This window comes from Tupaia chinensis, unplaced genomic scaffold (genome assembly GCF_000334495.1).
Source record: "Tupaia chinensis unplaced genomic scaffold, TupChi_1.0 Scaffold000403_1, whole genome shotgun sequence".
Taxonomy (NCBI): Eukaryota; Metazoa; Chordata; class Mammalia; order Scandentia; family Tupaiidae; genus Tupaia; species Tupaia belangeri.
In genome coordinates, this window is record NW_006159905.1 from 50,457 (window position 1) to 63,151 (window position 12,695).

The 12,695-nt window shown below is 50.0% G+C and overlaps 1 protein-coding gene and 1 pseudogene across 1 annotated transcript; one reads left to right on the plus strand and one right to left on the minus strand.

Moving 5' to 3' along the window:
* Positions 1–6,160: 6,160 nt before the first annotated feature.
* Positions 6,161–9,505, minus strand: LOC102493412 (mortality factor 4-like protein 2; annotated as a pseudogene).
* A 2,120-nt stretch (positions 9,506–11,625) lies between these two features.
* LOC102493833 (mitochondrial coiled-coil domain protein 1) lies at positions 11,626–12,687 on the plus strand. The gene is made up of 2 exons (XM_006154244.3): positions 11,626–11,885; positions 12,358–12,687. The coding sequence occupies exons 1-2, from the start codon at positions 11,724–11,726 to the stop codon at positions 12,541–12,543; spliced, it is 348 nt and encodes a 115-aa protein (XP_006154306.1). The 5' UTR covers positions 11,626–11,723; the 3' UTR covers positions 12,544–12,687.
* The last annotated feature ends 8 nt before the right edge of the window (positions 12,688–12,695 follow it).

A 12,695-nucleotide genomic window follows, 5' to 3' on the forward strand; every position in this document is an offset into this window, starting at 1 on the left:
CGTGGATGCCAGGGACAATGGGGGAGGAGGATGGGACATAGCAGAGGGTGGGGGATGGGGAATCAAGGATGGCAAAACAAAAGGCAAGGTATGCAGGACATAAGAATTGGAAAATTATTTGCTGCGAACATGTATGTTGATGTGCTTGATTGAGCCAATGCACAGTGTATTTTGGATGGAAAATTTTTTAAAAAAGTGTTGGTATTCTGTAATTTAACTGTGTGGTTTTATGCTACTGCACTTCGGATGCTCATGAAAATGAGATGCCTGTTCTCCTTGCTTCTCTGCTGAACAATATTTCAATAAATATTTTCTCCCCTTACTCTCTATTGTGGTTTTGTGAAAATACCTTTTAGCTTAATTATTTAACCTTGGCTCATTTAGGTAGCGTGGTGGACTCCCACATGACCGACCGAGGTTCAAGCCCTAGACCTGGTGGCTTGCTTCCTCACTTTCCCTCTCTCTGTCTCATTCTAGTGAGCACATATGCCCATAGCAAATTAGAACAAAATAAGAATAATATTAAATAAAAAAGGAAAAGAAAAAGAATGAAGTCTAGGGTCACTCCAGGCAGTAAAGAACCACGACTCTCTAAGGCGCCTGTGGAAACCAGAGTAGGTAGTGAAAGAAGGTACTCATAAAGGTAGCTGTAGGGACCAGCGGATGGTGTAACGGCTATGTCCCTGGACTCTCACGTAGTCAGCCATGGTTCGAGTCTCTGACCCGGTGGCTTAAAACTCACACCGGGCATGTGTGCTTGCAAGCCCAAGATCCCAAGAGAATGGAGAAGGGTTTGTAGCGTGGTCATCCCCCTGGAAGGGTGATTTCTTGCTTTCTATCTCTCTGTCTCTGTCTCTCCAGGGAGCATATGTGCCCTACAGCAAAAATCTCTCTAAAGGAAACAAATAAAGGTAGCTATAACCACATGACCAGCTAAAGAAATGAGACTAATTGGGGACCAGCAGTTGGTGTAATGGCTGCGTTGCTGGACTCCCATGTAGCTGACCGTGGTTTGAGTCCCAGACACGGTTGCTTAAACTCATGCCAGGCACTTGGGCATACATGCCCAAGATTATGAGAGCGGAGAATAGAGGAGAAGGGATTGTGGCATGGCCATTCCCCCTTGGTTGGGGGAATGATTTCTCATTTTCTGTCTCTCTCTGTCTTTCTGGCAAGTGCACACGCCCTATAGCAAAAAAGAAAGAAAGAAAGAAAGAAAGAAAGAAAAAGAAAGAAAGAAAGAAAGAAAGAAAGAAAGAAAGAAAGAAAGAAAGAAAGAAAGAAAGAAAGAAGACTAATTGTCATGAGTATTTCTGCCTTAGATTATGAATAAATCTGTGTGTGTGTATAAAAATATGTTTAGAGCCAGCAGATCATGTGGGGGTTAAGGCAGCTGGATTCCACATGGCTGAGTGCAGTTCAAGTCCCAGACCCAGTGGATTGAAAATCATGCTGGGCTCATCTACATGTCCACAATCCTGAGAGGAGAATGGAGGAGAAAGGATTGCAGCATGGCCATTCTCCCAGCGGGTGATTTCTTACTTTCCCTCTGTCTGTCTCTCTCTGGTGAACTCATGAGCTGTACAGCAAAAAAACTGAAAAACTAACAAAAAAGTCAAAAGAAAATTGCATTGATTTTAAATTTTTTTGAACCAAAGTAAATTTGCACTTTAATTCTAATTTTCCATAAACAATTTTTTTTTTGTTTTTGCTATAGGGTATGTGCTTTCACTGGGGCAAGAATGGGAGTGGGGAGGGAGAGAGGAGAGAGAAATAGAAAGCACCCACCCAGGGGAGATGACCACACCAAAATCCCTTCTCCTCCATTCTCCTCTGGGATTTTGGGTACTCATGCACACATGCCCGGCATGTTTTCCAAGCCACCAGATCTGGGACACAAAACGCTCAGTGGGCGATGTGAGATCCAGCCACCTTAACCACCATGCCACCTGACTGGTCCCCATGAACTTTTTGAAGTCCCTTATAAATGTTGGCCTACACTGTCTCAGCCCGGGGGAGCTCCTGTGGGGATGACGTCTCAACAGTGACAGAGCCAGAGATGGGTCTTCAACTCCTCTACTGGGGACAAGATCACTTAGACCTCAGCCCTCCCACCTGAGCTCTTCTTCCACACCACAGTGACCAGAGCGCCAAGGATAACCAGGCCAGCAATGATGTCAATGGGAATGGTGGCTGAGGAGATGGCGCTGAGAAAGGAATGGAAGGTGAGAGGCCCGTATTCCCCAATGTCAGCCTTGACCCTGCTGAGAGTCTCTAGAATGACTCCTGCTTTCCCTGACCAGAGGCTCTGAGTACACCCCCTCTAAGCACATCTCATGGTGAGGGGCTCCGGCAGCCCCCATGCTAGGTATGGCACATGTATCCGCTCCTCTCCAGAAGGCACCACCACGGCCGCCCACTTCTGGAAGGTTCCGTCCCCTGCAGGCCTGGTCTCCACCAGCTCCATGTCCTGGGTCTGGTCCTCCCCATCCCGCTGCCAGGTCAGGGAGATCTCCTCAGGGGAGAAGCCCAGGGCCCCACCTCAGGGTGGCCTCATGGTCAGAGGTGGGGTGGTGGGTCACGTGTGAATTCGGGGATCTGAGGGGAAGAGTCAGGAAGTACAGGTACAGTGCACTCCTCGTGGGAACAGTGCTCACGTGACCATCCTAAGAATGGAGAGGACGACTGGGATAAATGCAGGGAGCACAAGCCTGGACACCAGCCTGGACTCAGAGCTCTGGAACCATGGCTTCCCTGGAAAGTTCTAGAATCAGGTGAAACAGCCCAGGATAGGAGGCCCTCAGGTTTCTGAGAGAAAAACAAGGACTTGTGGTCCTGACCTGGGTAGAGGATAAGTGACTCAGAAAACTTGGGAGTCAGACCTCAAGCACAGCAGGTGTGAGGTAAAGAACAAGGCCAGAGAGAAAAAGGGCCCCAGGGTACCCAGCGTGTTGCCAGAGTGGAAGGGAGCCATGATCTGTTATTTCAAGGAGGGTCTCCCCCTCCAACCCTGGAGAGGCTGGATCCCTTAGTTGTCCCTGAGAGGAGAGCAGGCCCCTGGGCAAGGCACTGTCTGTACCGGGGATCTGAGTCTGAAAGTCCCGCCTGGAAACAAGAGAACGCTGAGGGGCCTGCTTGGGCCTTGCCCCTTCCCTGCCTGGGTTCATAGTGGACAGCAGGGAATTGGGGTGGAGAATTACCGTCTGCACTGTTTATCCAGGGATGCATGTACTGATGTATTCTTTAGTGTTTTTACTCTAGGTTGATGTTCAGATATTTATGCGTAAGTGTTACACGTTAAGTGTTCTTGTACTTTAGGTAACCTCAAGTGCCATTCGTTGTACCCAGTTGTCATTACGCATAAACTTTCATACTTACTGAATTTTTTTGTTAATTCGTCAGAGGGTGCGTACATTCACCGGAGAGAGACGGAGACAGAGAGAAAAGCGCCCCCTAATGGGGCCTGATCATGCTGCAATCCCTTCTCCTTTTTCCTATCTTGTAGGATTTCTGGGCGTGCACACACAAAGGTGCATCTGCCTGTGTACCCAAAATCCCAAGAGGAGAATGGACGAGAAGGGATTGCAGCGTGGCCATCCCCCTGGGGAGTGATTTCTTGCTTTTGTCTCTTTCTTGGTCTGTCTGGCAAACACCCACACCTATACTGAAAATATTATCTAAAAATAAATAAATAAATAAAAATTTAAAACTTGGGCTAGCCGTGTGGCCTCGTGTTTAAGAGAGCCCAATACCGCCTGGCTGACTGCACCTGGTTGAATACCAGACCTGGCAGTTGGAGAAATTAACCGGGCATGGAAACATCTCCCTCTGAGTCATCTGTTTCATCAGCCCAGTTGACGGGTTTGGGGACAAAAGTGCTTCCTCCACTGGCCCCCCAATCCTCGGCCAGAAAGTCTATTTGGGAGATAGTCTTCCCCTTCTTATGCTTTTTTGCGGAGGCTGTCATGTTGCGAGAGCTTTCCCAATATATGTTATAGTAATACTCAGCTTAGTCACGTAATGTTTTCTCTTCCAGGATTAATCCTCTTGTATGTAAACATTGTTACTTTTCACTTCTTGCATAAGCATTTGTTCTCCTTGAGGTGAGCAATTAGACTTAATTATTAAGCCAACTGGATCCCACATGACTTTGGTTCAAGTCCAAGCCCTGGCAGCTTGAAAGACAGGCCAGGTATGTAGACATGCATGCCAGAAAACCCAGAGGAGGGAGAAGTGGAGAAGGGATTGTGGCATAACTATGCCCCTTGAGGGGTGCTTCTTCCCTCTCCTCCTTTCTCTATCTCTCTAGTGAGCATACACGCCCCCCAGCAAATTAAAAATATATATATATTCTCCTTGGGGACATTGCCTTTGTTTTTGTTCGATTATTTTTTATGTAGCTCTCATTCATCTAACGTTGATGTATCTTCTATGTGAATGTCTTTCACAGAGTTAGGAGGCTTTGGATAGTCTACCCATTTTACCTTCTTGGGGGTCCTCCAGCCATGCTCCCCTCTGCCCTGGAGGCATCTACACCTGGAGCAGAGGTACCTTTCTAAGATCTTCCCCGTCACCATCACCATCCGGGCCATGCTCTTAGCATTAGTGGAGCCACCTGGGGCTCCTGCCAAAATGCCAGCTGATTCACGATGTGAAGGCTGGGCCTGCCAGGTGCCTTCCCACCTGGCTGCCCGTGACGCTGCTCCCGCCGGGCCTGGGTGCCAGCTGGAGCAGCAAGGATCTCACTCTTCGTCTCCCTCCTGGGCGCTATCTTCAGTTTTCTGTATCTTCCACCTTTTTTTTTTTCTTTTACATTGACAGAGGACACATGCACTTCCAGAGAGACAGAGAGACAGAGAGAGAGGGAAAAAGGCACTCTCCAATGGGGCATGACCACGCCACAATCCCTTCTCCTTCACTTCTCCATCCCTTTGGGACTTGGGGCACGCACACACACACACTTGGCATGTTCCTGAAACCTTTGGGGCTGGGATTTGAATGCAGTGGGCCACAAGGGAGCCCATGTGACTACACTAGACCATGGCGCTGGTCCTGTATCCCACATCTTCCCACACACACACACCATGGCAACCACATTTTAAATTATCTCAATTTTTTTGTTTTAATTTCCTATCAGGTTCACTGGAGAGAGACCCAGAGAGAGAACTGGGCATGTTAGAGGCTCCCCACTCACACTTCTTGTCATTCCACAGCAGATGTCTGTATTTTACATGTATTAATACTCTCCCAGAAATTATTTTTGGCAAATATCTGCCCCCATGTTTTGGAAGACCTAGAGAACATCCATAAGGGTGGGGGTGACTGCACCCCCTCTGACTACCTGTGAAATATTTTGTTTTTCCTTTGGAAAGCCTGTGGGATTAACAGCCTGGAATTCTTGAGTGATTATTTTTTTTTTTTTAAGCAGTATATCTGGCTCTCTACCTTTCTCTTTATTGATAAAAACTTTTTTTTTGGGGGGGGGGAGAGGTTTTTGCTATAGGGCTCATGCACTCGCCAGAAAGACAGAGAGAGAGACAGAGAGACAGAAATCGAGAAATCACCCCCCAGAGGGATGGCCACACCGCAATCCCTTCTCCTCCATTCTCCTCTCGGGATCTTGGGCATGCACACACACGCCCTGGGGTGAGTTTTTGTTTTGTTTTGTTTTGTTTTTGCTTTGAAATTTAGAAACAAATTTTATTTAAGATCTGAAATACAATTCCTAAAATATCAACTTCTCCAGAAAACCGTGGCTACACAATAATGCATTGCCTCTATCATGTTAGAATGTGCATTAGACTCCAATACAAAAACCATGTAACAAACCACCATCCTTCAACAATGTCAGCAAAGATAGAATGCCTAAGGAGCAACACAGATGGACTTGCAGAGGATGGGCTGTTTTACTTCAAGCACCATAATAAAAAGAAAAGAAAAGAAAAGAAAAGAAAAGAAAAAGAAAAAGAAAAAAAAGGAAACAAAAAGAAAAAAAGAGGACAAATGCATGGGTTTTCAGGTATATACATTAAGTGGAACCTTTGGCACTAGGAAATCAGGGCGTTTTGTCACCTAGCATTAACACATATTAGAAGATCGTGTAGTGTCAAAGGGATAGAACCACCAGCATTCAAGCAATGTTGTCAACTAGGCAATAAAATGTTCTACTGAATGTTTCTTCTTTGTCTAATTACTGCATACACTGGTAGCAACTTTGAAATGAGAAAAGGAGCTTGGACTCCTTTTATTTTCTGTTTAAAACAGAACAGAAAACAAACTGAAACATAAGCCCTGTTATACATTAACAATTTTAAAGAATATCAATCATACAAGAAAAAGACAAGAACAAAAGGTGTTTACAGACACCAGACATGAAGAGTGAGTGGTCAGTGGACCCTCACAGGGCTTTGCGGTGGTACTCAGCAGAAGCCACTTGGTAATCACTGGCAGTAAACAGAGATGCTGAATTCTTTGCCAGATATTTCAGAAAAATCATGCAAATAGCCCAACAATAATGCAAGGCTCTTCTCATCAAGGGGCGTATAGGCCAACATTGCTCCGATTCTTACAAATAATCTCAGTAGGTCGGGTGCTCCATAAACCTGGGTCATCGGTGCATCAGGGTGAGCCAAGAGGATTCCGCCATGCTGGGGCCTCTCGAATTTGTAGAGCAGCTGAGTGCCCAACATGACATCGAAGTATTCTTTTATTCCTGCCTCGACCTCATTAACCGCGTATTCCTTGTTGTCGAGGTTTCCCTGTGACTTCTTGCAGTTTGCGTGCTCTTCCAGGATCGCATGTACGTTTTTCTTTGCAGGGAGCTGGAACAGCTGCTTCTGCCTGGTCACTAAGTCCCAGTCCTCAACAAGCCATGGTTTCAATTCTTCAGGAATCTTCACTTTGACCTCCATTCTATTCTTGAATGCCTCTTCACTTCAACAGTGGGGTCGGCCCTGGCCCTTTCCTTCCGAGGGGGCTGAGGTGCTTCGCTGGTACTGCCACCATCTCTGTTTCCAGGAGTCTTCTGCTTGTTCTTTCTTGTCGTCCTCACAGACCCTGAAGGGGGGTTTTCTGCAGAGCGACCCCCCATCTTCCTGGCAGAGCCGGCTCCACACTCTTCGGCTGGGGACCAGCTGTCTTCTTTCCTGAAGAGGCACCTCTCATCTTACTTCTCTGCATGTTGCTCCTAGTTGGTGTTTGAAGTTGTCCTCTTCTGCAGATTGTTGTCCACGAGTCTGAGAACCCTGCTTTCTGGAACTCATTCAACCTTGCTTTTATTCCACCAACAACCTCCTTTCTTTCTCTTCCAAGAACTCCTATTGATTTGTCAGATGGGAATTTTATCAGTCTTCTGGGACAGCCTGGAAAGATGAAGTGGGAGACACAACCCAAGATCCTGTAATCAAGGATGATTCTACGACCAGGATCAGATCTCCTGACTCTTACTGTACAGCAAACTTAGCTTTTCTGATGGTGACCTGAAACGAGAATCCAGTTCTTCCCAGCAGCTGACGTGTGATCACTGCCATTCCTCCAACCGCCATAGTAAAGCCGCCCCGGGGTGAGTTTTAAGCCACCGGGTCCGGGACTCGAACCACGGTCAGCTAACATGGGAGTCCAGCGACATAGCCATTACATTAACTGCCGGTCCCGATAAAAACTTTTTAACACTAAAAATGTTACCATTTATGATGAACTGCAAACTGCCCCTTCCCTAAGTCAGCAATCATCAACATTGACCTCATGCACCTTTCCCTCCTCATTGGCCTCACATCTGGAACATGCTGCCGACACCCTCAGGCAGGCAGGCTGGAGGTCTCGTGGCCCAGCCCTGAGATACACTCAGCATTGGCAAAGGCAGAGAGAAAATGTAATGCCTGCAACGTGTTGTTGTTGTTGTTGTTGTTGTTTAGAGGTTTTTGCTATAGGACGCGTGTGCTCGCCAGACAGACAGAGAGAGACATAGAGACAGAAAGCGAGAAATCACCCCCCCAGGGGGGATGGTCACGCAGCAATCCCTTCTCCTCCATTCTCCTCTCGGGATCTTGGGCACGCACGCACACGCGCCTGGCGTGAGTTTTAAGCCACTGGGTCCAGGGTGCGAACCCTGGTCGACTACGTGGGAGTCCAGCGACATAGCCATTACGCTAACTGCTGGTTCCCATGCCTACAACGTTTTAGCTAAAAGCTCTTTTGTTAGAAATTATACATACTTGCTTTTCATACATTTGTGAAAATTGGAGAGAAAATTGTCTCTCAGTGTCTCCAAGTATAAGAAATCGTAACAGGATGTCACCATCAGGGGACAGTGGCTGCCTTGTGTGGGTAAAGGAGACACTTCCCTCCTCGGTGCTCAGAAGGCTCAGCGGCAGGCCTTGACACCCCCCCCTCCCCACCTTGGGCGCCTGGCCAGTTGCCAGTCAGGGCAGCCTCGGTCATGTTCGGGTAGTGGAGGAATCCTACCTCTAGGAAGAGGCAGATGGTATTGGCATTTAGCTGTGAGGAAAGAGAGTGTCAGCGTTGGCCAGGTTGGGGTCCTGGACCTCAGTATCCAACTTCAGGACTGCTGGGAATACTCAAAGGCTGCCACAGAGGGGGTCATCTCTACACGGTAGTTCTGGAACCGCTGGACTCTCCTGCTAGGTCCCCTGTGCAGTGACTGGTTCCTTCTGTTTACTCCACCCAGACAAAGCATATCGGCCGCTGGTCCACAGGTGGAGAAGGGGACCACGATGGTGTGACCACATAAAGCACTTGCTGATTACAGGTCGTTTTACCTTCCTATATTATTTATTAAAATGTGTATTTTGATTTCATTTTACCAGCAGCACAGTACCTGGGAACGCAGGGAACCTGGAAATCACATCCATTTTCCTGTGTTAAAAAGCCTTGTCCAGTGAGGTGAGGAGCTAGTCCTTGCTTAGACTTGAGGATCCAGAGGAAACCAGGTGTGCCCGTCAGGACGATTTCACTTGGAAAAACACAGGATCGGCAATACCCTCCCTCTCCCACCCGGAAACACGGAGCAGGAGCAGCGCGGCAGCGCCACCTGGTGGTCCTTTCCCACAGAGCAAGCCTTGCTTTTTTTTTTTTTTTTTTTTTTTAATTTTGTTTACTCCATATTTAAAATTTATAAATCTGGAAAAATAAAGGGGAAGAAAGGAGATGAAGTACCCAGGGCTCCAGAAATCCAAGACCCAGAAGAAAAAGTGACCAGAAGTTAGAACTGGAGACTGCAGAGAACCCGGCAAAGCATAGCATAGTTTCTACTCACAGACCTCGTCTAATGTTCGGGGGGAAGATTTGGTGGTTGCAGCGGGGAGAGACCGGTCTAGAAGGTACAATCCGAGTCACGGCGCCATTAAGTTAACGGACGGAAAAGTGTTGAGCTGCGTTGTGAAATCCTTGGTTCTTTGGGTCCAGATCACTAAAATTAGAGATCTGTCCCTAGGTGCAAAATGAAACTGCAACCACGAGTGTAATAGATAGGAAGCAAAGTTTAATAGAAAAGAAAGGAAGTACACCCAAGAGGCTTTTGGGCGGGCAGATTGCCAGGTGGCAACTGCCGAAGCAAGCCCTGCCGTGAGAACAGGGGCCAGGCTCAAGCTTCCTGCCAAGCGGGAGAGGATAAGAGGACTGTCTGTCGCCCCAGTGGAGTGCAGTCACGCTGGAATCCCTTCACCTCCACTTCTCCATTTTGGACATGGACACAGGGGCACCTGGCATGTTTTCCAAGCCACTGGGGCAGCCCCCCTGCCATGGTTGCCCACGTGGGATCCATCTTTACTCATTAGACTGCAGGGCCAGCACAAGGCTTGTTTTTCGCGAGACGCAGCTGAGCATCTATTCGCTCCATGACCCCGCAGTTGCACCTTGACTATATGCCAATAGAGATGCGAACACACGTGTGCCCGAACATACACACGCATTCTATTTACAGCAGCGAGGTTTGTAAAATTCGGGTTCCATGCAAAGCTACAACCACACACAGCACATTGGATGAGACCCCGTGACAAAATGTTGACTGTTTAATTCCATTTGATCAAATCTAGGCGTTAGCAATTAAGATATGGTGACAGAAATTAAAACAGTCATTACTCTAAGATGGGGGAGGGTGGCTTATCACTTACTGGATCCGCTCGTGTTTCCTGGATGCCGTGTGAGAAGAGGGTGGGAGAAGGGGGACAGTGTGAGGGAAGACATGAAGGAGACCAATAGGGAGGCGAGACAATTTTGGACACAAAGACGGATTATTATCTGTTGATAATGTGTATAGTATTCTCAACTGGACTGGTGTGAGGTGTATTCACGTTGGTAAATTCACTTTACAAGCTAAGTGATGTATAGTGATTGGGCGTAGAAAACAAATACAAATCAAATGAAATTTTTAAAAAAGAGCATGAGAGGGAACCAGCAGTTAGCGTAATGGCTATGTCGCTGGACTCCCACGTAGTCGACCGCGGTTCGCGTCCCGGACCCGGTGGCTTAAAACTCACGCCGGGCGCGTGTGCGTGCATGCCCAAGATCCCGAGAGGAGAATGGAGGAGAAGGGATTGCGGCATGGCCATCCCCCCTGGGGGGTGATTTCTCGCTTTCTGTCTCTATATCTCTCTCTGTCTGGCGAGCGCACGCGCTCTATAGCAAAAAAACTCTCAAAAAAAAAAAAAAAGCATGAGAGAAAGATTAAGCTGGCTGTCCTGAAATACTTCACAGTGGATGCAAATGGCAGAATGAGTTGCCTCCATCAGTATAAATCAACTAATGGGGACTGTGAGGCCTCTGGCCTCATCTAAAGGTACTGCCTAGACCAGGTCTGAGGCCCTGAACTCTAAGACAGGCCCTCTGCCTGACCCCACACTGTCCGGAGGCCATCTTCCCCCCCAATCCAGAGTGAGGTCCCAAAGATGAACTCCCCACCCTCTGGCAATCCTGCCATCTGAGGACCTTCCTTATCCCAGAGGGTCAAAACTGAAACCATCCACACTCTTGAAAGAGCCACCTCTGCCCAAAGGGCTGGGACTTCACTCCCAGCAGGACGTCCCCTGGGAGCCCATTGCAGGAAGCACACGTGTACACGACTCACACAGGCAGTGTGAGCACAGGGCTTGCTCTGGGCCGAAGCGGGGACGGAGGCCTGTGCTGGTGTCACCTGTCAGCCAAGGTTCAGAGCTACAAAGGTGCTCCGACCAGAGACGGAAAAGCCCTATGATGTGAAAGGCTCCACAGGGATAAGGAAAACGGTCATCCTGGACCAGGAAGAGAGGACCGAGAAAGGAGAAATCAGTCCTTGAGCCATATCAGGGTAAGATGTGAAGTCGGGTGGACCTAGGAGCGAGCCCTCCAGCCTCCCACAGCCAGCTGCGGGGCCTCGAGCACACTGAGCCCCCAGAAGGCCCCACGGACACTGAGTGCTGAGACCGTGGGAGCCGCTCTCCTCACCTGCAGCCAGTGAAGCACCCCTTCCCAGAGTGGAGGGAACATGGGGAACAGACACAGCGCCCTGGGCAGGCGCCTGCGTCCTGAATCAAGTTCTGCCTGAATGACAGGAACTTTTCCATCAAGGGCAGTTGTTCCTGGACTCTGGGGCCAGGCTGAGAGGTGGGGGCACAGCGGGCAGGGGCGGGGGCCTGGGCAGAGCCGGGCACTGAAGCGAGGCCAAGGCCTGGACGGAACCAGTTCCTGGTGGCCGCTGGGCAGCTCAGACAGCTCCCAGCCTCACCGCCATGGCGACGCCTCTGTCCTGGCTCTCCCGGTGCTGTCGCCACCTCCTGTCCTCCTGGTCCCTGGCTCCCCGGAGCTCCCGGGGCTGCTCCCAGAACCCCAAGGCAAGCACAGAGGAGCAGACCAACTTCACGGACAGTGGGAAGATGAGGTCGCCCCCCAGGGTAAGTAGGAGCCCCCCAGGGTAAGGACAGAAGGGTGGAGGGCAAGAGAGAACTGTGAGGGCAGGGGGAGATAAATCCCCTCAGTCCCCTCTTGCACTCCCCACCCCACCGAGGCCTGTCCTCAGGGCTCCCTCTCCCCACCCAACCTCCCTGCCTCCCAAGCAGCAGTCCACAAGTCCTTGAGCAGCAGTTCCCCCCCCACCACTGTTAATTATTTATTAGGGAGGGACAACCAGTCCTCCCTGTGACCCTACATCCTGCCCGAGGAGCCCAGGTGCAGCTCCCGGGCCGGGAGCCTCTCCACCCCACGGCCTGTGCCCACAGGGACGACCCTGGCTTCTCCAACAGGGGCCTTCAGCTAATGGGGTCAACAGCGAGGAGGGTGGCTTCAAGTCCAGCCACAGCCCCCCACCCCCCGGCCTCTGAGGGCCTCAACTCCCTCCCTGGCTGATGCTCCCTCACCCCTGCACAGGGCCCCCCGTTCCAGCGCACAGCGGAGCTGGCCCAGGCTGAGGAGCTGCTGGAGCAGCAGCTGGAGCTGTACCAGGCCCTGCTGGAAGGCCAGGAGGGCGCCTGGGAGGCCCAGGCCCTGGTGCTCAAGATCCAGAAGCTGAAGGAGCTGATGAGGCGGCACAGGGAGAGCCTCGGCGACGCCTAGCTCCCCACGGCCCCCCTTTGTCCTCCCCTCCGCCCCCAGGAGCCTTCCCTGGACACACTCCAGCCTTCCCCAGGCCCCAGGCCCCAGGCGACCTAGGCAGGGCTGGCACTTGGAAGCCGCTGGGAGGCACGGGCTCTGCAGTGCAGCCCCCG